The sequence below is a fragment of the Juglans microcarpa x Juglans regia genome, chromosome 7S (genome assembly GCF_004785595.1).
Source record: "Juglans microcarpa x Juglans regia isolate MS1-56 chromosome 7S, Jm3101_v1.0, whole genome shotgun sequence".
NCBI lineage: Eukaryota > Viridiplantae > Streptophyta > Magnoliopsida > Fagales > Juglandaceae > Juglans > Juglans microcarpa x Juglans regia.
In genome coordinates this window covers 12109703-12135929 of record NC_054607.1, presented here as the reverse complement: position 1 = coordinate 12135929, position 26227 = coordinate 12109703, and the positions used below count along the sequence as shown (strand labels likewise).

Genomic DNA, 26227 nt, shown 5'->3' with positions numbered 1-26227 from the left:
ATGGCATTCAAGGGGTGCCAGCGGCCAATATGTGGACCGCGACTTTGTTTGTCCCCGATGGAGTGTCCGCATTTGGGGAGACCTCACTGTGGGCAACAGAGGTGCACTGCCATGCACCCAACGAACACCACCATCCCGGCCATAACATCTCGCCACATCCATCTCAGACCACTAGCATTTCAACCACCTCAACCTCGGACAAGGAGCATCACGGCCCCACATCCCCCCATGTATCTTGGCCAACACCAGCTTGACCACCAAACAACCCTCCAAACAAACAGGCCTGAGCAACTGCTTGGCCATGAGCATCTTGGCACCACTACCTACACAGCCATGCCCGAGGACCTCATACTCAATCCGATCCACCAGCTCTTCTTTAGAACTAAATGTGTGCAACTCCTCAACCTCTGCGTGGACACAACTTCCTTGGTCTTAGCAATTCTTCGACCATACAACCCCATAACAAAGGAGCACAAGCAAGGAGACCCTCAGCATCACTGTCAGAACTACCCACCCATGAAGTTACAAGGCCAATAGGGATGCTGCGATGGTCACATGTCCCATGCAACGATCAACCCAGGTAGTCAAAGCTACTCAGTGTATGCGGAACAAGCTACAAAAAAAATAAAAATAAAAGTATAGAAGAAAAAGAAGGAGCAAAGAAGAATGGGGAAGTGAATAAACAACAACCAGCAGCAGACAATTTCAGCCAAGCACAAATTGGCTACGACACCTAAAACACCCCAATTTTTCTCTCTCTACATTTATGTTGTGAGTTCCATTTTTACTAACAAAATTGGTTCCTGTGGCGAGAAACACGCCCCACTTAGGCCCCACTCAAATGTTTGATTATGTCTTCATCAGAATGAACTGCTTGGCATCCACATGAACGCGAGCAACTCCACCAGCAGTAGACAACCTCAACTAAAAAAAAAAAAAAGGAAAAGAAGAAAAATCGAAATATCAGCAATGAAAAAATTCAGTCAAGCAAAAATCATACCACAATGTCGTAAGACTCTCCACCAATACTCGTCGAGGTTATGCAGGAATCCCGATGTCAGCACACCTCAGGAACGTACTTTGCCAGAGCTCACCAACGTGGCATGGAACATCGGATACACAGGCCCACTCAAAATCACAGGCACCATGGACCTTTGTCATCACCGAAACATGACTGCCCACAGGCCTCGCCGGCGCACCTCAGACCTTCGCCGCACTCCAACAAGATGATTTAGGTTCACAAATCTCACACTTGTGATAAGGGATTATCTATGCTAATCGGTTTGGCTTTTGTAGCATGGTCAAGTGCCACCTCCATTACCTTCCCCGCAAGGCTCAAAGAGGATTGGCAATGAGGCAGGTTTAGTCATACGAACTGCTTGACCTCTGCTCAACTTCCCTCACATCTACAAAGGTCAACGAAGCGAGTCTTGTCTTACATGCTCGACCTGCATCACAGCAACATGCAAGTTTAGTTTTATGAAATGCTCGACCTCCTTCACGTCTACGAGGGTCAACGAGGCCAGACCAGCCTTATGAACTACTCGACCTCTGTTGCGACAACAAGGCGAGTTTAGTCTTATGAACTGCTCGATCTCCCCCACGTTTACGAGGGTTAAAAAGGCGAGTCGAGTCTTATGAACTGCTCGACTACTTACTTCCCCCGTGAGCCTAAAGAGGCGAGTCTAGTCTACAGGCTGCTTGACCTTTCTCACGATAGGGCGTAGGTTCAGTTTTATGCATTGCCTAACGTTACTCCTAGGATGACATCTCCACTAGCAAAAGCCGGGTGTCTACACTAGTGCCATAACCGCTATCAGTAGGTTACTTCAGGAATGAGCCTTCGGAGTTAACGTGCCGGGCCACTTTGCTTGGGTTACAACAAACAAACTCCACAACCGCCTCACGCGGGTTACCTTTAGGAACAAGTCGACAGGCTCGACAACTACCTAAAGTGGGCCCAAGGGGTTGATGGGCTTCCTGACCACTTTACGTGGGTTACTACAAGCCCATAATAGGTCTCCAAGCCTAGCCCAAGGTGGGGGGTCTCATCAGGAGGGAAGAGAGAGAGAAGGAAGAAGGGGACAAAAGGCTGAGAAAAGAAAATGTGTCAGGAGGGAAAAGAGGAGATGTGACATAAAGGAAAGGAGATGTGATGTAAAGAAGGCAATGGGTAGAGGATAAAGGGAAGAGACCAGACCATTTCAGGGGGATTTTTTCATATGACATTTTGGCCAGACTACAGCTTTAGCTTCTTCAACCTCATGACAAGGGCTCCAGTGACAGCATCTATCCCAGAAGATAGATCTCTGATCTCCATTGTACAGTGAGGATGAGAGACTATGAGAGACAGTAAAGCAAGCATATTACAATGGACTTCCCCTCTCCAAACACCCCGTGGACGTAGGCATAATGCCGAACCACGTAAATTTGAGTGTCTCCCTCTCTTTTATTTTCCTGCATATATTTTCCATTCATCGCCATTGAGGTATGTGCCAAGACCGTGGAGCCGCACCGAACCACCACTAGGGCTCCACACCGCACCAATCAAGGCCCGAATTGTCATAGTGGACCAGGAATGACTCTTTCTCCCCTTCCGGCCTGTTGTTCCATTTTTAGGCGATAACACATAGAATCGCCCACCCTTATTCAATAGCCCAAAAGCTTGTTCAATTGTATATATCTCTTGCAAATAAGTGTCGAAGATTATATGACTCATATATCCAGCCCCATCAACCACGTGACATAGATGAAGAGGTTGAACATGATTTATAGCAAACGAACAAGATTAAGCAATTCAAACATTTTACAAACATGATCTATGGACGGCAAGACACAACAAATGATACATGCCCCATGAAAAATATGCTCCGGACCAAAGTCCTCTTTTTACTAATAAATTTGGTTTTCAAATGAAAAAGGGATAGACATATAAAAAGAGTCTTATAACATGTACTTATGTCCATATAAATATTTTAAACAACATTAAATAAGCAATAAATGTTGTATGACTTACTTCATGTGTCTATCTATCTTCTACTTGAGCGGCTAAATGAGTTATACGCTACCAAAAACAATATTCCAACTTCTTAACTTTTCATCGAATCATTACACAAACACAAAAATTAAAAAAACTTTTAAAAGTGAAAACATAAAATCCTCTTAAAAATTATATTAAAACAAAAATTTCAACTCTAACATCCACTTTCACAAATTCCAATATAAAATATATTTAAAAGGTTAAGTTTTGTTACACTCAAGTCGGCATGTTAATACACTACTTGTTATGAGGTCAACTATAATTTAAAAATAAAATAAAATTAAACACCAATAATATTTTAGTATAGCTAATGTGGAAGGCTAATGTACAAATAGATAATTTTAAAATATATTATTGAAAATTTTCTTTCTCCATTCACATATCCCAATAAACACTATATCTCAAAACTCCTCACAAATTATCTAAATTTTCTTAAAATGGGAAAACCAAACATGCATGGCCTACACCTTTCACAAAATCCCCCATTGTCATGTTCAAAATCTAACATATGCTTTGGTTGGTAAAATATTTTATTCTTGTCTTTTTACTTTTGATTTGTTTTGGGGGTAAGTAAAGCAAAGTTGGCCATACCTTGGTTATATCACCGGTGACATGGGAATCCATTTGGACGGGTATGTTGGGAAGATTTTTTTTTTTTTTTTTTTTTTTTTTTTTTTTTTTTTTTTTTTATCCTTCTCTAAGGAAGCAAATTCATAGATAAACTATGTGGTTACATGATACAAGATTCAATGGAGTGGGAGTTCCCAACAATCATTCCAAAACAAACAAATGCAACACCACTAGAATAAGAAAAAGAAAGGGATCTGGAGCCAAAACTTGGCTAAATTGGCTCCCATCCATTTCCCACTAAGGGGAAGCCACTTGAAACTGTTTTTGTATAGTCTGATAAACAAACTATTAGACTGCGACTAAAAGTCGCGGTGAAATGGTGTGTGCGCAACTTGATTGTCTGGACTGGTTGTAGGAGTCTTCCATGACCACTATATCTTGATCATTTGTTAAGGAAAACATAAACATAGGAATGTAGCAACTAGAGGATGCGTTAATACACCGGCATAGGACCTTCACTATCTGTGGTGGTGCGTGTGGTTCGCGCGCGATAGCGCTAGAGAGAGCCTGCTGCCGTCACGCGCAGCACCACTGAGATTAGTGGCTTCGGATCTCTCAGATCCAGCCACCTCCTTATTTCCGGGATTGACAGCCATCAAGATTAAAATAAGAGAAGTCTTTATACTAGTTATTAAGTTGGTGTGAGGGGCAAACCCCAAATCCTTCACACCGCTCACATAGTTTGATCTAACTTGTAAAAAAAACAAAAGTATAAAATTTGGAATTTTAAATACTTTCAGTCTGACTTTCAATTTTAAACAAACCCCAAATCCTCCATGCTGACTTGCAATCAGAATTTGTGTTAAAAGAAAGGATTTGGTTTTGCTGACCCCAATGCCACCCTTTTAACTACAATTAGACGGTGATTATGAGTTTAAAGCATGTTCAATAATGGGAAATTTAAAGACTAAATATATATTTTGAGTTTTGAGAGGATATGAATTATTTCCAAATAAGCACCAAAAAATCATTTTAACTCTCTGGACAAGTGTAAAGACTATGATTACCTTTAATAATAAGACTAATTGAGGGTATAGTCAAAAACTGTTGGCTGGCTTAATAAACTTATCTTATAGCGTAACCCAACCAAGGCAGCAGAAATGGTTGGCCACTTATATATATTGCATACTTTAATTAATATATTAAGCAAAGCATGAAGAGTAGCAATATTAATCTTTACTTAAGCATTCAACGTTCAAAGTGATGGCAACAAATATCTATTTACTATACATATTGGATTCACACAGCATATGGAAGGTTAGGTGACATTGCATCACTTGCATTCAAAGTTTCCTTATATAATGTTCCCATACGGTAGCTGATCGTCACATTCGTCAACATTACAAAAACAATAAGAAGTCGACTATGAACAGCACAGCTTCCAGCTTGCTAGCATCCATTGCTAAGAGGTAAGCAATAGAAACTACCCTTGAAGTTTTTTTAGACAATAAACACTTTGATACGTTCTTTAATTTGTTCTTCGTTTCTCTATCGATCTTTATATTTCACTTGAATTGTACAGATTAGCAGGCAAGGTTGCGTTGATAACCGGAGGTGCGAGTGGAATTGGTGAGAGCAGTGCAAGGCTATTCGCTCAACATGGTGCTAAGGTTATCATTGCTGACGTCCAAGACGAGCTTGGTCTCTCTGTCTGCGTCGATAAAAGCACCGATGGTGCCATTTCCTATGTTCATTGCGATGTCACTAACGAGTCTGATGTCAAGAATGCTGTCGACATTGCAGTCTCGAGGCATGGGAAACTCGACATAATGTTCAACAACGCAGGCTATTCTGACCCAGCAATGTCAGATATCTCTGCCCTTAATCAGGAAGAGTACAAGAAAGTCTTTGGCGTGAATGTCTTGGGGTCACTTTTGGGGGCAAAACATGCCGCCAAAGTAATGATCCCTGAGAAAAAGGGAACCATTTTGTTCACTTCAAGCTCTGCATCAGTGACACACGGGCCAACTTCACACCTATACACGGCGTCCAAGCATGCCTTAGTGGGACTAACCAAGAATTTGTGCGTTGAATTGGGACAGTACGGAATCAGAGTCAATTGCATATCACCGTTTGGTGTGGCCACCCCTATGGTGCTCAAAAGGCCAGGAATAGACAAGAAAAAACTAGAAGAAATTGTATGCGAAGCTGCAAATTTGAAAGGGGTGGTTTTGGAAGCTGGAGATGTAGCAGAGGCAGCATTATTCTTGGCGAGTGAGGAGTCCAAGTACATTAGTGGGCTCAACCTAGTCGTGGATGGTGGGTATAGCACCACTAATATAGCTTTTACAGAGAGGATACAAAAGTTCTTCAGTACCTAAGACCCAAAGCATTATTGTAATGTTCTCTCCAAGCAAATACGCAGCTTGTTTTCGGCGTATGTGTCGCAGCTGTAATGTTGTACGGTGAAATCTAAACATTAATGTCCCATGAAATTACACAAAATGTTTGACTTTCAGCCAAAAGGTGTTGAAGTCTCGGACTCTTCATGTTATATGGTAAAATACGGCTTGATCAAATAACAAAGGAATTAAAAACTTTGAAGCTTCCTGAACCTTGAACCTTGGATTGAGTATTCTACCCTTAATAAAGAGGCTTTTTCATTATAACCTAATGTAGGGGATACGAACAGGGTAAAGAGAAGACACACAGCGTTTGATTGAATTTCATACATTTCATTCATTTACAAAAACAGTTTATATACAAAAACAGAGTATGCTAAGTATGGAAACTATACAATGTAAAAGTAAAGATTTTGTAAAAACAGATCCGTAATTCAAGCTTGCACAAATCCTGGCATATATCAAGTCTGCCGTTAGCTATTAGTTGGCAAATTGATGGCACTTGATTCTTCCTTGATACGCCCCCGCAAGAACGGGCTACCATCAGTGAAACCGATCTTGATCCTTAGGTAATCTGTTCGTTGTCTTGAAAGTGATTTTGTGAGTAAATCTGCAAGCTGATTATTTGTATGGACATGACGAACATTGAGTGCATTTTTTTGAACCAAGTCTCGAACAAAGTGTAAATCAATTTGAATATACTTCATTCTTGAATGCTGGACAGGATTGAAGCTAAGATGAGTTGCAGCAAGATTCTCGCACAAGAGCATTGGTGGTTTGGAAAGTGAGAACTTCATTTCACTGAAAAGGGAGAGGATCCACATGGATTTAGAGGTTGCTGTTGCTAGAGCTCAGTACTCAGCTTCCATGGATGACCTTGCAATGGCACGTAGCTTTTTGGAACTCCAAGAGATAGGATTTGAACCAAGCATTATTAAATACGTTGATGTAGAGCTTCTATTGTGGCGCCCACGACTTCCATGTAAGGAGATACGAGAATTGAGATACCGGGATGATGACAACAGGGTCACACATCCCAATGATAGTGCCAAGTGTGTGTACATGCAACAGTGTATAAAAATAACGCAGCGGATAATTAATACAACTAAGTATCAGAATTGTTAATATAATTTAAAGAATCAGTAAAAAGGTTTAAAAATTATACAGTCATCCAAAAATAAATATTTTACAAGTCTCAAACCAAAACGAGTGATCCCAGATCACTCCTTGGGCAGAGCCAAATCCTCAGGCTCACCCTCAACCTCATCTGCATCGAAATCTGCGTTACCACAAAATGGTACCGCATGTAAGTATAAACCAAACAACTCTCGGGATAAAAACAAATTAATGCAACCAACATGCATTCATATGACAAAATACACTTAGCCATAAAATACCATTTTTCCCAGAAAAATAATTATTTCCAACCCACGCCAAAATCCCATTTTGGCCCAAAAACAGTCTGTCATTTTTCCAGAAAATGATTCACACAAAACAAACCATTTATCGGACACTGTAGGCTGGAATCGCAGGCGGGACTCTACCACCGTCCCTGCTTACCACCATTCTTACCGCGTGCACCGTAGGCAGAAATCACAGGCGGGACACAACCACCATCCCTGATTACCACCATCCCTACCGTGTGTACCGTAGGCGAGAATCACAGACGGGACTCTACCACCATTCCTGCTTACCGCCATCCCTACAGTCCTTTCCACATAATGAATACTTATTAGAGCACTGTAGGCGGGAATCACAGTCGGGACACAACCACCATCCCTACCGCGTGTACTGTAGGCGGGAATCACAGGCGGGACTCTACCACCATCCCTACTTACCACCATCCCTACAGTCTCTTTTCCCTTTTCTCAAACCAGTCAATCCAGTCGTTTCAAACACACTTAAAATCATTTCACATGAAAATCTAATTTTCAAATAAATACCTGAAAACCCAGTTTTCAATAAATACATGAACATGAATGTATGTACATGGAAACCCAGTTTCATTTACAAACATGATCATGCGTGTAATATGCCATATACATGAACAATACCATACCAACAACCAACAATCCAAATCAAAACACACAACAACTCCGTCCACAATCCATCCGACCCACGAACTCCTTGGACTTAGTCCGGCATGTCCAACCAGATCACAATAATATGAGTTAGTGCAAAAATATATTTAAATCATGATAGTTATTTGGAAAAATACTTACAGTGCTATATAATAATTTCTGAAAGATCACGGTAGTGCAAAAGGTGGTGGCTCAGCAACGAAACAGTGTAAAATACACTGTGGCCGTGAGTCTCAAATACCTACTTTTGAATGGGGACAAACTAAGACCCGAAATTGATAGGGTAGGGCCTAGAGAGGTCGGTGAAGCCAATGGTAGTGGTGGTTTGCCGTGGGTGGCGGCGCAAAGGGTGGTTTTAGGCCAAAAATATCCAAATCAGAAATGGGGTTGGATGTGCTTCACCGGTGATGAATCGGAGCTGGAGTTGGGTCCATTGGGTTGCTAGGAGGTCGATGATGAAGCGGTGAAGAGATGGTGACCGGAGGTGGCGCGACAGCGGCGCGCGAGCTCAAGGAACGTCGCGGCTTGGTGTGGTGCGTGGGGGCTAACGGCGACGTGATAGGGGCTGGGATTTACGGAGAAGGGTCGCCGACCGGTGGGGAAGAGGTTGGGCTGGGCGGTGTCGCTCACGGCGGCGCGACGGCGGTGGGTTGGGTGAGGGAGACGCAGACACGGGGTGAGAGGAGAGAAGGGTGCCGCGCGGGGGAGAGCTGGGGGAGAAAGGAGAGAGAGATGAAAGAAAAAGAGAAAAAAATAAAAGTGGGGAAAAGAAATGAGGTCCAATCCTCACCTCCTAGATCACAAAAATGATCCAACGAAAATGATTTTAAAACAGCAAATCAATTAAAATAAATTAAACGTATTGATACAATGAAAATAAAATAATTAAATCTCATAATCAATTAATTTAAAAGAAAAACGATTTTAATGTACAACAATAAATAATATTAAGAAAACATATCAAATTTAATTTTCACAATTTAAAGATCATAAAATAACCCATTTAAAATATCTGATAATTTTAAAACAAGAGAATAAATTTTTGAATTAATAAAAATAATCCTTCAGTGAAAATACACTAAAATACGGGGTGTTACATCTATTATCCAAGTTTCCTGCCCAATCCGCATTGGAATAACATGTAAGAGATGGAGTAATGGTTTTATTGATGGTGATGCCGTAAAAGATTGTATTCTTGAGATAACGCAGCAACCTTTTTGTGGCAGTCCATTGATTTGAAGTTGGACAGTGCATGAATTGTGAAATTTTGTTCACTGCAAAATTGATGTCAGGCTGAGTAAGCGAGAGATATTGTAAAGCACCAAGGACACGACAATACTTAGTAGAGTCAACAGCCACTAAGCCATCATCCAACTTCAAGGAAACCGAAGTTGATAGTGGAGTGGTGACATCCTTGGCAACATCCATGCTTGTTCTTGCCAGTAGATCTCTTATGTATTTATGCTAGGTTAGAAACAGACCATTGCGTATATGAATTACCTCAATGCCAAGGAAAAAATGTAAGGGTTCCAAATCTTTGAGAGAGAATTTTTCCCCATGTTTTTTTATGATACTTGCAACAAAGACAGAGTCATTGCCTGTAATGATCAGGTCATCAACATACACTAGAAAATAAGCAATCATTGACCCAGCAGTATACACAAACAATGATGAATCAGACTTGGTGTTAACAAAACCAAATTCCAGTAGAGCTTGTTTGAGAGCAAGATACCAAGCACGTGGCACCTGTTTAAGGCCATAGATTGCTTTTCTAAGATAGCAAACATAAGCAGGTTTTGATGGATCCCAAAAACCTGGAGGTTGTGTCATGTACACTTATTCTATAAGATGACCATGTAGAAAAGCATTATTGACGTATAGCTGTCTTAGTGACCAACCTTGCATCACAACAATGGATAACATTGTTTGGATTGTCACTGGTTTCACTACAGGACTAAACGTCTGAGTATAGTCCAACCCAGGTCTTTGATTAAAGCCCTTTGCCACTAGTCTGGCTTTGAATCTATCAATTGACCCATCAGCAAGTTGTTTGACTTGAAAAACCCATTTACATCCCATAATATTGCATTTTCGTGGAGGAGGACGGACAAGTTGCCAAGTATCATGGCGCATAAGAGCCGTGAGCTTAGATGACATAGCATCGCGCCATTTTGGGTTAGAAAGGGCTTGATTCACAGTGTTTGGTTCCAAGGATGGGGGTGTGGGATGTTTGGTGACCAAAAACAATGTTTTTGGTTTATAAATATTCTTCATTGATCTAGTGACCATATTGTGTGAAGGAGAGTCTATATTGGTGGGTGGCTCAGAGACACGTTCTGCACTTGTGTGTTGTGAGTGAGTTTCTGGTGGATGTTGATTTCGGTGGAGCCAAGGGAAAGTTTTTTTCATCAAAAAGCACATGTTGGGAGTGATAAAGCTGATGGGTAGTGGGCTTAAGGCAAAGATATGCATTTTGGGTAAGGGAGTAGCCCACGAAAACACACGACACTAATTTGGGCTGGAGCTTATGCATATTATAGGGCTGTGTTAAAGGATAACAGAGGCACCCGAACTGCTTCAATTTCATGTAATTGGGAATCTGATGAAACAACATCTCAAATGGGGTTTTATTGTTCAACGTGGATGTTGGCATTCGGTTGATTATTGTTCAACGTGGATGTTGGCATTCGGTTGATTAAATAAGTATCAGCTTGAAAAGCATATGGCCAATAGGAAAGAGGCATATGGGCATCATTGAGAAGTGTAAGACTGGTTTCAACAAGATGACGATGTCGTCTTTCAGAAATGCCATTTTGTTGTGGGGTGTGGGGAGCAGTGGTATAGTGACTGATGCCGTGAACAGATAAATAATTTTTGAGAGCAATATATTCACCGCCATTATCGGAATATAGACTTTTGATTTTGGCATTGAATCTATTTTCCACAAGATTTTGAAATTGAGGAAATATAGTTTGAACACTAGATTTATGTGACATAGGATAAACCCATATATATTTGGTATAATGGTCAACAAAAATAACGTAGTATTTTGAACCATCGATACCAATATCATGAGAGGGACCCCAAACATCTGTATAGATTAATTCCAATGGTACCGTGCTTTTTAAACCGTGAGGATGGAACATTTGGTGATGTGCTTTATTTTCAAAACACGAGACACAGAGATGAATGCCCATTTTTATTAATAGGCAAAGAAAAAGTGCGAATGAGATGTCCATTTCATTCATTTACAAAAACAGTTTATATACAAAAACAGAGTATGCTATGTATGAAAACTATACAACGTAAAAGTAAAGATTTTGTAAAAACAGATCCGTAATTCAAGCTTGTACAAATCCTGGCATATATCAAGTCAACCGTTAGCTATGAGTTGGCCAATTGATGGCACTTGATTCTTCCTTGACACAGGGTGCATGATGGGATGCAATGAAATGTTTATACATTCAATGAAAACAAGGAAAAGGGGAAGGGTGGGGAGTATGTGCATAAAGCTGGATATATCTAAGACCTATGATCGAGTGGAATGGAAGTTCTTGGGGTAGTGATGTTAAGGCTTGGTTTCTGTGAGAAGTGGGTGAAGCTCATCATGAAATGTGTCTGTTCTATGATTTATTCAGTGCTGATTAATGGAAAGGTAGGTCATATTTTTAAGCCCTCAAGGGGGTTAAGGCAGGGTGACCCTTTGTCACCCTACCTTTTCATCACCTGTGTTGAGGGGCTCAGCTCGATGTTAAACTTTCATGAGAAAGAAAAAATTACAAGAGGTGTGCAAGTGACTCGAGGGGAAACAAGTATCAATCATCTCCTCTTTGCAGATGATTATATTTTATTTGAAAGAGTTAAATTGGAAGAATGGAACAAGATTCAAGAGCTGTTGAATAGATATGAAAAAGCTTCCAGGATAGTTCCTTAACAAAGGGAAGACATCAGTTTTTTTTCTGTAGCAACACCAAGGAGGAGGATAAGAGAAGGATCATGGAGACTGGGGCTTTTGTTGCTTGTGGAAGTTTTGAGAAATATTTAGGTCTTCCCACTATTGTAGGAAGATCTAAGTACAATACATTTAGAGCTGTAAAAGAAAGAGTCTGGCAGAGGATTTCCAGCTGGAAAAACAGTTTTCTTTCACAAGCTGGAAAAGAAGTTTTTATAAAGGTTGTACTTCAATCCCTACATATACTATGAGTGTTTTTAAGCTTCCCAAGAAGCTGTGCAAGGATATGAATGGTTTATTCTTGAGATTCTGGTGGGGGGAAGTTGTAAGGCCCAGTGTTTTGTGAGGCCCAAATCATGCACGAGGGCCCAGACCCTTTCCTTGGAGGAGTGCGAAACGGCGCCATTTTGGGTGTAAGTTCTCTTCTTCCTCAACCTCTTTTTCCCCCGATTCTGTCTCCCTCTTTTCCCTCTCACACGTAACCCATATTCACTTCCCGATTTCATCTTTTCCCTTCGTTGGGTTGTTTCGTGAGTTCGAATTCCATGCCCTAACTTTTCTCCATTTTCTCTACCCTCACTTTCGATTTTTCTCTCAAAGTCGACGTCTCTCTCTCTCGCGTTCCTCCATCACGGCAGATTAGTGTTTCTCTCTTCAAACTCGTCTCTTCTCTCCCTCTTGCGCAGTGCCTTCATCTTTAGGTATCTCCCTTTCCTCTCAAGTCAACGCCTTTCCTTTTTATTTTATTTTTTCTTCATTTTATCCTCTGTTTCAATGCGTTTCCTGCATTAGGTTTTTTCCAGGTGGTGTTGCTGCATTTTCTTCCTACTGGTGGTTTGGCTTTTAGATGCTCACCCACTCTTGCTTCTCTCTTGTTCTCTCCTGTCTGCGAAGTGGTTAATTTCCTTGCCATAGTGTTGACGCCGAGCTCTATCAAACGGGTAAGGAAACCGAGTGCTGTTTTACATTACTTTTTCATGGTGTAAATTAGTGGCTTTTAATGTTATGATCATTGGAGAATTTCTTCTGTTATAATCAGAATTGGGGGCTTTGTAATTTGATCGTGTTTTGTTGGTGGTTGCTTGGGGTTATGAGCTGCTGAAATTAGTGTGATTTATTGATTATTTGAGTTGACATTGGTTTTGGTGGGCGTATAGGACAATATCAAAATTAGTATATGGTATTTTGGGTTGAAGCGCGGGCTGTCCAGATTATCATATGGTTGTTTTAGTGAGTTGTTTTTGCTATAATATGGTTTGGGATTATGGGTTTTAATTATTTAGATAGAAGTTGTGTCAATTGTCATTTAACACTCAATGTATATTTATTTTCTATCAATAGGTGACGAGATTTTTAGAGGTCGAATTCAAGACATAGATAATACACTGCAGGAGTTAGGTAAGCGGGGTTCTTATGCTAGATTTTATACAAGTTAATAAGACTGAGGTTGACTTTATGAAAACTTGCATATATTGTGATGTAATGGGAACTTGGGAAAACAAAGATCAACCTCAGTCAGTTATTTGCATTATTCATAAAATCTGTGTGAAAAAGAAAAAAATATTTTCTAATATGCATTGTATAGACATGAGCTAATTTCTGTCATGTGGTCTCTGAAATCTGAAAAAAAAACGATATTGAGAATCTGAAAAATTGAGCATTTATATTAGAAATATGTCTGGCTTTTGTTTTCAGTATGTAAACTATCTGATTCTGTTTTGGTACTCTGTATTATTTTGATATAACATCTGAAAACCTTTGGAATGGTGTACTGATTTTTGTCTCTGACTCTGTCTCTGCTTTGCTCTGTTATGCTATTCTCTGTTTGGGTTGGTACCAACTTCTCTGTCTCTGAGTGCACCCATTTTAGAAACAAAGTGGTTTTATTGTGGTCATTCCTGTATGCACACTCGGGGCTCTGAGAAGAATAGTTTATATTATGCTAAAGTATTACGAGTTTCACTTGTCTTAAAACTATCGCTCTGTCACTTTTGGAAAACATGTTTGGATCTGCATGATAACTCTGTAAAATATTTTGTTCTACATATTGTACTTTGTAAATGCTCATGTTTGCATGCTAGCATATGTCTCCTGCTTATTAAGTTGTTGATAACTCACCTCCTATCTTCATAATATTATCAGATGATGTGGAGAGTCCAACTGAGGATCGGGATTAGATTGGTGAGCATGATTAAGTTGATGAGAGGATGTTAGAAGAATGAATTCTAATGTCCTTTAGATTTAATGTCTCTTAGATTTAAATTTTATCTTGGGTCTAGTAAGACTTGTGAAGTTATCAGTTTGGTTTGTTATGACTACTGGGAGATTGTGGACTCCTTAGCTTATTTTTGTTCTATTACGATATGACTTTATGGAGTTTTCGAGGTGTTTATTTAGAAGATGTGAGTTTGAGTTTTGCTAATAAAGTTTACTTTTATTAGGGATTTTTTTTAGTCGTGTTTGGAAATATGTTTATAAGTGACGGGTAGTAATTCTCCAAGCCACCCAGGTTTGGGGCGTTACAGAAGTAGCATAAGGAAGGGGGTATTCAATGGAGATAATGGGAACACTTGGGAATGTAAAAAGGGAAGGGAGGCTTGGGGTATAGGGACTTGGAGAGCTTTAATTTAGCTCTCTTAGCTAAGCAAGGATCGAGGTTTCTAAAGTATCCTGAATCTTTAGCATCTATGGTGTTTAAGGAAAAGTATTTTAGGCACTCAAATTTAATGGAGGTAAAGCTTGGCTCTCAACCTTCATTAATATGGAGGAGTATTTGGTCTGTAAGAGATCTGCTACAAGAGGGCTTAAGGTGGAGAATGGGGATGGGATTAGATTTAGGGTTCAAAATGGCTGCCAACCCCATCATCCTTTACAGTTTAGTCATCAGTTTCTATACTGAGGGAAAATTCAAAAGTGGAAGAGTTGATTGTAAAACAGAATAGGGAATGGGATGATGGAAGAATTAGAGCTATTTTTCCAAGTGAAGAGGCTGAGCAAATTCTTAATATCCCCTTGAGCAGAGGCAATGTACAAGACAAGATAATATCGGGTCCATCAAAGAAAGGTGTTTTCACTGTCAGTAGTGCCTATTACTTGCAACTTGAAAGACTGAGGAACAGAAGAGGTGCATGTTCAAAGGAAGAAATGGAAGATAAGAGATGGAGGAATATTTGGGATCTTGAAGTACCAGGAGTGGTCAAGTTCTTCTTATGGAAAGCAAGTAATAATTTGCTACCCACCAAGAAGAACCTATTCAGAAGGAAAGTTGTGCCAGATCCAAGATGCCCCATTTGTTATGCAGAAGAAGAGTCAGTCATGCATGCTCTTTGGGAGTGCACTGCAGCAAACAATGTTTGGGCTGATGAGTGGAGTAGAGTTCAGAAATGGAGTTGTAAGGAGGTAGATTTTATGCAGCTGTGGGAGAAGTTGATGGCAAAATTGAATATGTCCCAGCTTGAAGAGATGACAGTTCTTTTCAGGAGAGTGTGGTTAAGGAGGAATGGAAGTGTTTTTGAGGAGAGACTCTCTTGTCCTAGAAGAATACTTATATCAGCAAAAGAAGGTCTTGAAGAGTATAAGAATTTACAAAGGGTACAGAGGAAGGGTGACCATCTATCAAATGAAGTAAGTAACAGACATAGTGGCAAAAACCAGAGGCTGATTTCATTAAGGTCAATTGGGATGCATCATTAGACTTGAAGAGAAAGAGAATGTGAGTGGGAATTATAATTAGAGATGATAAGGGAGAGGCAATGGTGGCTGTTTGTGATCAGAGGAAGTATGTACAGAACCCAATAGTGGCAGAATGCCATGCACTCTGGAAGGCTTTGGAGTTGTGTGATGATTTAAACATTCAAAAGACTGTGTTTGAAGGAGATGCCAAGGCAATTGTTACAGTAGTCAACAGTGAAGAGGAGGATTTGTCCAGTGTTTGATCTTTAGTTGAAGATATACGTTCAGTTTTCAAAAGTAGACCAAATTGGTCTTTACATTTTGCATATAGAGAAAAAAATACACTAACTCATACACAGGCTAAGGAAGCTTTGAAGTTAGTAGAAGCTAAGATATAGATTGAAGAAATTCCAGATTTTATTGTAAACTGTTTGGAAAAAGACAAACTATGTAATGCTTAAAGTTTGATTAATGAAGTATTGAGGTTTATTTCATAAAAAAGAAAAAGAAAAGAAACAGTAATTGAATTCAAATTTTCCCCCAAAACCAATCATGGAGTGGTGAACAAGAAAGCTAAGCTGGCGAGAAAGTTACGACATGGTGGGGGTTGAAGGTGAAGTTCAATATCTGGAGATCCATATCTTATTAGAGCATTAATATTAGTTTCTCCATATATATATTCAAAATCACATTTTTTTAATATTGATTTTGCATATCAAGAAAAACTCTTACATTAGATTATGTATCTTTAAACTAAATAATAATAAAATATTATTATTTTTTTTCTTAAAATTATTATTTTTTTATATATTTTACAATTAGCACCATGTACTCAAAAATACCAATTTTATATATCTAAATATTACCAATTTCATATATCAAAATGATCAGTTTATCAATAAATATTAATATGTACTAAAAAACACTTTGTATCATCTACTTAATATAAATTTTATATATCAAAATTATTTTAATAAAAATTTCATAAAGTTGATTTTAATGGATAAAAGAGATAAAAAATAATAAAATAATATTTAGAGAGTGAATAGTATTTCTACCATTTATAACTATACAAAATTTTGAAGATGTATAATTTAATATAGATTAATTTAAAGAGATATTATGTAAAATATAAAGATAAACATGAAGATGCATACGTCATGCCAATGCAGGTAAGATATCCACCCACACCTAATCCTGCGTTGAATCTGTGCCAGTTGGTAGCTTACGTACTTGTGCATTTGCGTTTTAGTTCTCTACAGTATTTCTCTTCCTAATCGGTTAAAATAATGCAGAAGAACTTGCGTAATTCAAAAGCTGGAAATATATAAAAATAGAGCATTTTTATACATCAGCCTATAACTATAGCACATCTTATAATATATATACTTTTTTTAATATGCTACGGTTATGGGTTAATGTAAATACATTTTCATAATATATGCTAATTACAAAGGTGGGCTTGTCGTGCATTGAAGCCACGGAGTTTGACACCTATTTTTTAATTAGTATCTCCACTTTCTCTATCAATTTCTCCGAAATGATATAAATTAAAATAATCATCTGTTCCAAAAACTGTAGTCTAATATTGGTTATTTGCGTCTGGGTAATTAATGAGTCTCGTAACAAGTAACTATTTAATAATAAAAGTTCGAGAATAAACTGCAGTACTCATGCTTTATTTACAGTTATGAGTACCTAAACGTCATATAATTATTCTTAAAAAAATAAATAAATATAATATTTATATAAAAAAAATTAATTTTTTAATAATAAATTTTATTCTTTTTTAAAATAATATTATACGATACTTATACACTCTACGACTATATATAACATTACTCTTAATCAATAATAAAGATGAACTCTTGTACGTTGAGTGTGAGTACTGCGTCATTTCCAGCTTTCAGCTTAGAGGTCCCTTTCGGCAAATTGTTGTGTCTACCCATACTTAGTAATTAACGCGTTTTGTCAAAACTTTTCAATTTATTTTATCTGATTTTATTTAATTATTATAATTATTTTAAATTTTTATATAAAATAAAATAAAAAATTTAATTTTTTTCAATTTTAAAATAAAAATAATTTTAAAAAAATATAATTTTATAATATTATATTCAATTTTTAATTTTAACTAAACCAAACTAGATGTAACACTGTCAAAAGTTGATTAAAATAAAGAATACTTTAAAAAAGCAATGGTGGGAAGATCAAATAATATATATGCTAACGACTGCAGTGCCTTGTCTTTTGTCCCAACTTGCATGATAGGTCTTAGATATATAGTTATTTGTTGGTAAGGGCTCCGACAAGAATATTATGACAAGAAATACGCTACTTTATAGTGGATCCAGCTATTTTATATAAACCTATCCGCTATCATTGGAGTCGGAGACCGGAGATGGAGAATCTGACTCCGTCCCTAGATGTGGCCTCTACAACCTACTTCATCCTTTTTATAAATATTGAGAGTGGATCGATAAATATTATCAATTTTATATAAAAACTAGTTGAAGACCTGCGGCAATATATTTAATATTATTTTATAAAACCAATATATATATATATATATATATATATATTTGTTAAAAAAATCTTATTTAATTATGGTTCATCACCTAAAGGGCAACAGATTGAATACAACTAGTCGCCCGTCATGAAAGGAATATGTATAACTCAAAATGTTCATCTTATTATGTTTTGCAGAAATTGGGTCGTAGTTAACAAATTCCAAGTTGCGAGTCTTTGATTTGGGCTGTGCAAGCTTGACCCAATGGTCTGATCCAATTTTGAGTCCAACCTTTAATTCATTTATGTTCATTGGGCTGGATCAAGCCTCGCACCCATACCCGAATACATGGGTTGACCCTAACCCATTTTGACCAATCCATTTGGTATTATGAATAGTTATATTATGAGTAGTTAGTTAACTGGGTTTGATCGCCTAGTTGACCGTGTCGCCCAGTTTGACTTTGATCTTGATCTGGTCCGATCGATTAAAATTATAATATTTAAAAAAAAAAAACTTCTTCCTTTCTCTAAATATCTCTATTATAGACATTTTATTTAATATTATTTTATTTATTCACATAATTATTTTGTTTGAGACATTCATTGGCAAACCATACCTAAGGCTTAGAAAGATTATAGTGATATGTGGCCTAAGTGACGTCTATCATGGAAATTTTCTTATTGGCCTAAATAAGTTAAAAAAAGAAAAAAAAAATTCAATGGATTGCATCTAGATACATCTATATCCATGCGAATAACAATATGTCCAAAGCAAGGTTGTTACTTGACCAGGTCAAGGATAGTATAAGGTAGTTAAATGTAAGTCGTATAATTTTGTGATCAACCTATCTATTTAATACTTGGCTAAAAGGAAGACTATTATTTGGCCGGGCCCCGATTTTATACTATTTATGCTAACTAACCTTATTGGGAGATCTTCACTTGCATGTTGTAATTACTGTCCAAAGACTTGCAATTATGCAATAGGTATCTCATAGCAACCTATTTTTATGAAACGATAGAATTCTCATTTAATTTTATCTTATTGTCTGATTGATTTTGTTGTTCCATTAGACTAAAACTTGCATGATGATAATTATGATTTGTTTCTCATTATCAATGCATTAACATTTATGGGATATTTGTTTATTGTGAGTTTTGTTTTTTATTTTTTATTTTTAAACAAGAGTCAGGGCCACCTGTCCACGAGTGACTATTTTTCAATTTTATTCAAATAAAACCCTCACTTATGGCGGAGGAAAACCGTGGTTACAAGACCAGCCAACCCAAACTATATTCAAATACAACAAACACATCAAACCAAACCAAAAGAAGAAGCGACCCAGGGAATCTTAACCTCTAATGTTGGGGAGACCCAGTTTATCCATACGAAGGATACCCCTAACATGACGGGGAAGTAACCCACTCTCCTCATATCTACATGTCAAACCTGCTTCACCTTGTTGTGCCAAAAGATTCAGAGTTTTGTTTTTGCTTTTAGTGAATGCATCTTCCAGTTTGAATTACATTCTAGCTCTTAATAGATCCAATTTTACAAAATGGAAAAAACATGTCAGTATTGTTCTTGGGTAAATGGATTTGGACTATGTGCTTTGGGTTGATGAGCCCTCCAAAGTTTACTAATCAGAGGGTAGCTTATGAGAAAACAGAAGGTGCTCACTTGGCAACTTTTCCTCATGAAAATCCAGGCAGTAAGAAAATAAAGTGGAATAATAAAGTTAAAGTAACTGTGGATTCTGAGACTTTGCATACAATTGTGCAATAGAGATAGGATAAGATTTCTACTTGTTACTTTTGCAACAAGACCAGTTATGTGAAGAATAATTGTCTCCAGTATCAAAAGAGTCTTGCAAAGAAATATGATTTTTCAATTGTTGATTTTACTAAATTTGTGCCACCTAAACTTGGCGGATAGATTTATGAGTTACTATTCACAAAAGTGTTACCATGTAGGGTACCTAAGTGTTGAACACCCAGTGAGCTAAAAAAAGTTCATTTACTTGGGAGATGACAATAATGTTAGAGCGGAGGCAATTGAAGTCTATAGTTTAAAATTAGAGTCTTGTTTTTATTTGGATTTGGATTAGAGTTTTTTCGTACCATCATTTAGACAGAATTTAATTATGTTTCTTGTTTAACAAAATTGGTTATTCTTGTTCTTTTGAAACTAGAAATTTAGTCTGTTATGAGTTTCAAGTGTTATTGGTACTATCTCTCTTTGATAATCTTTATTTGCTAGACTTGCATGCCTCTCACTTGAACATAATTGAAACCTTGCATGTAAATAATATGCTACAAGTCAAAGATTAATGAATGATAATTTTTCTATACCGGGGCATTAGTATTTGAGATATATCTCGAAGAGAGAATTTAAATGCTAGTGTTAATTGAAATTCTTGGTCCTCTTGATTTTTCAGATTTTAGAATCTGTGTTTAATGCATATATGCAAACAAAAAAATATATGGAAAATAGGTGTCAATAGGAGTTCAGGCATCTTAGAAGTGATACATATTGACATTCTGGTCCATTCGCTATGACATCTTGGAATGGTCAACAATTTTTTATCACTTTTATAGATGACTTTTGTTATCATGGGTATACATGAAAAATCACAAGTACGTGAAGTATTTAGGGCTTACAAAGATGAAGTTGAAAATTAACTTGATAAGAAAATTAAGGCCATTAGATCAGACCGTTGTTGTGAATACTATGGTAGGTACGATGGATTAGGTAAACAACGTCCTAGTCATTTGTGAGGCATTTAAAAGAATGTGACATAATTCCTCAACACACCATACTAGGGACTCCACACCAAATTGGTGTAGTTGAGAGACGAAATTGAATCCTAAAGGACATAGTTAGGAATATGATAACTGATTCTTTTTTACTAGAGTTACTGCGGGGAGGTGCCATAAAGATCGTAGTTTTCATTCTTAATTGAGTACCTACTAAAGTAGTAGCTAAAACTTCATACGAGTTATGGACTGACAAAAGGCCTAGTATTAGGCATTTTCATGTGTGATAACCCGGACTTAGTCAAGTTCTCGTCTATTATTTTCATTATGTTTAGTCTTAGCCCACCTAGTTATCCTTTTAAGTTATGGCACGTAGAAAACCTAGAAAGCAACAAGGGCCTTGCCCATCTTAGAAAGAGGTGCCAAAGCTCACTAAGGGGTCCAACACGAGCTAGTGAAAATTGGCCACCAAGGGCATTATGCATAGGAAAAACCCTAACTAGGGTTTTGGTATGGGAGGCTGTGAAATCCCGTATGTTAGTGTATTTATCTTTTTTTAGTGAAATATTGTTTTTTTATTTAATTTAAATATTGGTTCTCCTGTCTTAAATTTATTGGATTTCTCGTTGGATTTATTTTATAATTATTTTTAAGTTGTGAAATTTACTTTGATGTGCTTTCTTGATATTAATTAGTGTTTGCATTTAAATTTGCTCTTTGCTTTTATGAGTAATTTTATTGTTGGACTTTAATTATTTTATTTTATTAATATTGTATCGCAGTGTTTTTTTTAATTGGCTCTTATTTATTTTTATTGTGCCTTTTTCTTTTGTTGGACTTTTCTATTTTTCGGACTGGCATTTTTAAGTGTCTTTTAGTTTCTTTTGGGTCCCAGCCCATTTATCGTATCATACCCATGAGCCCAAATACATGGAATGGACCAGTAAGCCCAAGTCGTTGCAACGAGAAAGCAGTTTTCACTTCCATATCTCATGCATGTACGTGATCTTCCCACTAGGGTTTTCAGCAGCCGCTAGACATACCACTACATTGATCACAAAAACCACCATCGTGCAGCCCCCCACAACTTCTACCACCATGTTTCTCCTTCCGTCAGCATACTCAGCACATTACCCCTAGCCCTCACATCTCCGTCCTCCGCCCCCTACCGTGCACTTCTGTAGTGCACCACCCATGGCCAGTAGAGGCAGATCATCACCACGGGTAGCACCACGTGAGATGCCGAGCACACGGATCGCACAGCAAGAGACTCAGCCATGCACGACAAAAAGCTAGCCTGCACCTTCACGGTTTTACCCAACCATCTCATGGAAAATGCAGCTTCCCAAGGAGGTCAAGTCGTCGCATGCTCCTCCTCAACGCTGCCATACGCTACCACCGTGACCCAGTTGTGAACCCACCAGTGTAGCCACCGATAGCCATCCTGCAAACCTCTGTTCCTCACTCGCAAAACAGAGGATGTGTTTCCTCCTACCTTGAGCCACTGCAACCACTCCCCACCGATAGCTCCTTCACGTTGCGGCCCCACAGAAATCGCCGGCGAAGACTTCTGTCACCCTAGGTCTGCCTCACGGTAATCTCCCTCTCTGTTTCTCTCTCGTGCGTCTCTCACTCTCCATTCTCTCTTTCTCGCTCATCACACTCTCTCTCTCTCTCTCACCTTGGCCAGCTCGCCAGCGTATCCACCCCAGCCGTCGTGCCGAGCCACTTTTCGCCACTCGAAACTTCTCTCGGTAAGTCCTTTGTTACTCTCCAACTGCAACGAGGCTACCTTGTTTCTAGTATGATTTTAGTTGTTCCCGTAAACTTCTGTAGTTTTAGGAAATAGTTTGAGTGATAATTACAGTTTTACCCTTTTAGCCAAATGTTTCTTGAACAAAGTGCTTTCGGTAGGACATGTTTTTCCATGGGCTACGTTGTTTTCAATAAATATTTTAGTATTCTATATGGGTTTTGTCTCACGTTATAGTACAAAAGTCTATTAGTTAATATTAATGTTTTAGTCGGAGTTTTTAAGTGGGAAAAATGATAAATTTAGAAAGTGATGGTATTTTAGAATTAATAGAAATTGTAGGTTTTGAGGTATTAAAACAGGTATTTCAGGTTTAGATATTGAAATACGTGGAGTGAAAATTTATGGAAGTTATGCGATTATTTTATAGGTGACGATTGATTTTCGTTCAATACTGCTGTGGAGGATTTCTGATAAGCTAAGAAGAATGTAAGCAGGGTTCCTATACTAGACTTTGCATAAAAATAAAATGAAACGAGCTTGATTTTGAAAATATACATGTTTGTTTTGAAAAGCAATTTGAAAACAACCTTAAATATTTGTTCTGCTTATGCATGAAAATTCTGTATAAGAATAAGGTATTTTTCTGGCATGACTGGTGTAGATATGAGCTTATTTTTTGCATTCTGTTATTGAACTGAGAAAAATGAGTGAATTTGAAAATTTGATAAATTTTGCATGTGACGTGAAGATGTTCTGAATCTGCTTTGGAAAATGTGAAATGATCTGAATATCAGTACTCTATTTTGATATGATGTGGCATCTAAAAAACCTTTGGCATGACTTTCTGATTCTGTTTTGACTCTAATTCTGATTCTGATATGGTGATTCTGATTCTGTTTTGTTCTGATATGTGGCCTTGTCACGGGATACAATAGTAACCTTTGGCCTTGTTACGGGATACAATAGTGACCTCTAACTCTGTCATGGGATACAATAGTGACCTCTGACCCTGTCACGGGAGATAATAGTGACCTCTGGCCCGCCACGGGATATAATAGTGGTTTTCTGTTTTGAGTGCAATCGCTTTGATAACATGGTGATTTATGTTCTGATTGGCTTTCCGCAGGATGCACAACCCTATCACAGGGGTTAAACATGGTCTCTGTTCTGATATGATGCTCTAATATGATATAATAAGATGAAGATATTCAGTCATGTTGTGCCAAATGAGTCTTTGAATATGAAAAGTTGGTTTCTGAATATAAAATGTTTGAAAAGTTACCCTGATTTTTGACAATATGTATTTTTTGAGATTTACATATTGATACTGAAATATTTTGTTTCTGCATTCTGAACTCTGTGAAAATGCTCATGTTTACACACTAGTATATATCTTCTGCTTACTGAGTTGTTGATAACTCACCCCTTATCTCCATAATTTTTTTGAAATAATTTTGAATAGTTCAACTAAGGATTAGGATTATGGAGTGTCAGTGAGATGATTATTTAAGCATAGTGGATTACTCATAGAAGATTTCTGAGAATTGGCGGATTGAATTAAGAGATTTTTGTAGTATTCTGATGACTTTATATTTTGGAGTCTGTAAATGTATTGATGAATTGTGAGTTTTAAGTTACAGGGAGTAACTCTTCGAATCCTGCGGGACCGGGGCGTTACAGAGGCGTTTACTTGGAATAGGGGAAAAGTGTACCACCCGGGCCCAGCCCGAGTCTGTTAAATAATTTTGGACTTATATATGAAAAGTCCATTTGAGTTTTAATGAGTAATTTTAGAGTAACTTACGGGGTCAAAAAATTTATTTTAGCAAAGTATGAATTTTTTATTGGGCTCAATGATTGGACGAAGGTCCAAATAATAAATCATGGACCAAGGTCGGGCCAGAATATTTAGAACTTGGCCTAATAAAAGTTTTCTAAACGTCAAAGATATTGTTTAGATGAGAGATTTATTTTGGTCATTTATGGCCTAAATTATTTATTGAGTCCTAGCCTATTAATGTGTCCAATTTTAAGCACACTAAAGTTACAATTTTAGAGTCCTCTTTGTGATAAAATTTCTTAAACCACTGCTTCTATATTTAGACCCATGGATGTAAATCAAGCCACACCTTCTACGTAAATTTCTATCAAGCACGACGAGGCCAACACAACACTGAGTCCCACATCCCCACGTGTCTAGGAAACAAGCACAACAGCTAACTTCCCACCTCATGCACATCTCTATCCCTCTACGTTCACGACAACTATCCCTATATACATAGAACACGTACACGTTAGACCGCATCTTCTAAACTAGGGTTACCATTGCTTGGATTTTTTGGTGAAAATGGTTTTTTACGTAGCTGCCAGCAGAAGCACTAGCCTCACTATCCAGTTTATGTTCAATAGTATTCTCCACGCCTCACTTCCAGAATAAGACCAGTGTGAACAACCCAAGCTGTCCAGTAACCTCGCCCCTTGAAGCAAAAACCAACCACTGCATGCCTCCACTGGAAGCAACAAGACCACCACTGAAAGAAGCCGAAACTGCTCTGTCTTTGCACCAAGAAACAGAGCACTCCATAGCCAAACCTTCCTTCTCAAGCACGCGTTCAACCATCATTCTCGACGGAAATGGCCACAACTCGGTCTTGCTACACCCTGCACCACCTTGCTATACTACTGCCGCCTTCCACCACCGCCGCCCAAACTACCATTGCACGTCCAAGTGGCTTCTATTTTTACTCCACAAAATAGAGGAAATTATTGCTTCCACCGAGTGTCACAAACCAACCATCCCATGCCACCAACTCCCACCTCCACATCGCCACTGTACTGCTCAGCCGCCCCATCAAGCCACTGCTCTCTCTTATCCTCGGTAACATCTTCTTCCACATGCCATGATCACTCTCTCTCCATCCTTCCATCGTGATTTCTCCATTCGGGATTGAACGTGTTTGAATAAGGATTATTTTTGAAGTTGAAAATTGGACACATAATGGGCTTGTTCATAACTCAGTTGGGCAAACAGATTCTCCACTTGGAAATCTACACTTGAATGATTTCCCGCGCAATGATCCCAAACAACATTAGTTTCAATAGCATTAACGTTCATCTTAGCTAGTTGTTGTGATAGATTTGTTATCTGTGCCGCCAATGTGGTAATAGAATCAAGTTCAAAAACTCCAGCCGTCTTTCTTGGCACTGCTCTCTCCTTAGACCATTGATAGTTGTTGGATGCCAATTTTTCCAGAAGTTCATATGCAGCTTCATGGGTCTTACTCATTAATGCTCCTCTTGTAGCTGCATGAACCATAGATCTATTTGTGGGTCCCAAATCATTGTAAAATGTCTATACTTGAAGCAAGGTTGGGAGGTCGTGATGTGGACACTTGCACAATAAATCCTTGTATCTCTCTCATGCCTCATATAATGATTCACCCTCAAATTGGGTGAAGGTAATGATATCATTCCTTAACTTTGCTC

At 38.1% G+C, this 26227-nt stretch overlaps 1 protein-coding gene and 1 non-coding gene across 2 annotated transcripts; both read left to right on the top strand.

The window, feature by feature from the left end:
* Nucleotides 1–4811: 4811 nt before the first annotated feature.
* Nucleotides 4812–6128, top strand: LOC121241149 (secoisolariciresinol dehydrogenase-like). Its single transcript, XM_041138793.1, has 3 exons — nt 4812–4902; nt 4938–5079; nt 5193–6128. Exons 2-3 carry the CDS (start codon nt 5036–5038, stop codon nt 5989–5991), a joined length of 843 nt encoding a protein of 280 aa, XP_040994727.1. The 5' UTR covers nt 4812–4902; nt 4938–5035; the 3' UTR covers nt 5992–6128.
* Nucleotides 6129–26115: 19987 nt separating this feature from the next.
* LOC121241753 lies at nt 26116–26222 on the top strand. The gene has a single exon (XR_005935781.1). It is a non-coding gene; the product is annotated as a small nucleolar RNA R71 (small nucleolar RNA).
* Nucleotides 26223–26227: the final 5 nt, after the last annotated feature.

Coding starts and splice junctions, on each gene's coding strand:
- LOC121241149 (XM_041138793.1), top strand. CDS start 5,036: ATGAACAGCACAGCTTCCAGCTTGCTAGCATCCATTGCTAAGAG. Junction 5,080..5,192: donor CTAGCATCCATTGCTAAGAG/GTAAGCAATAGA, acceptor TGAATTGTACAG/ATTAGCAGGCAAGGTTGCGT.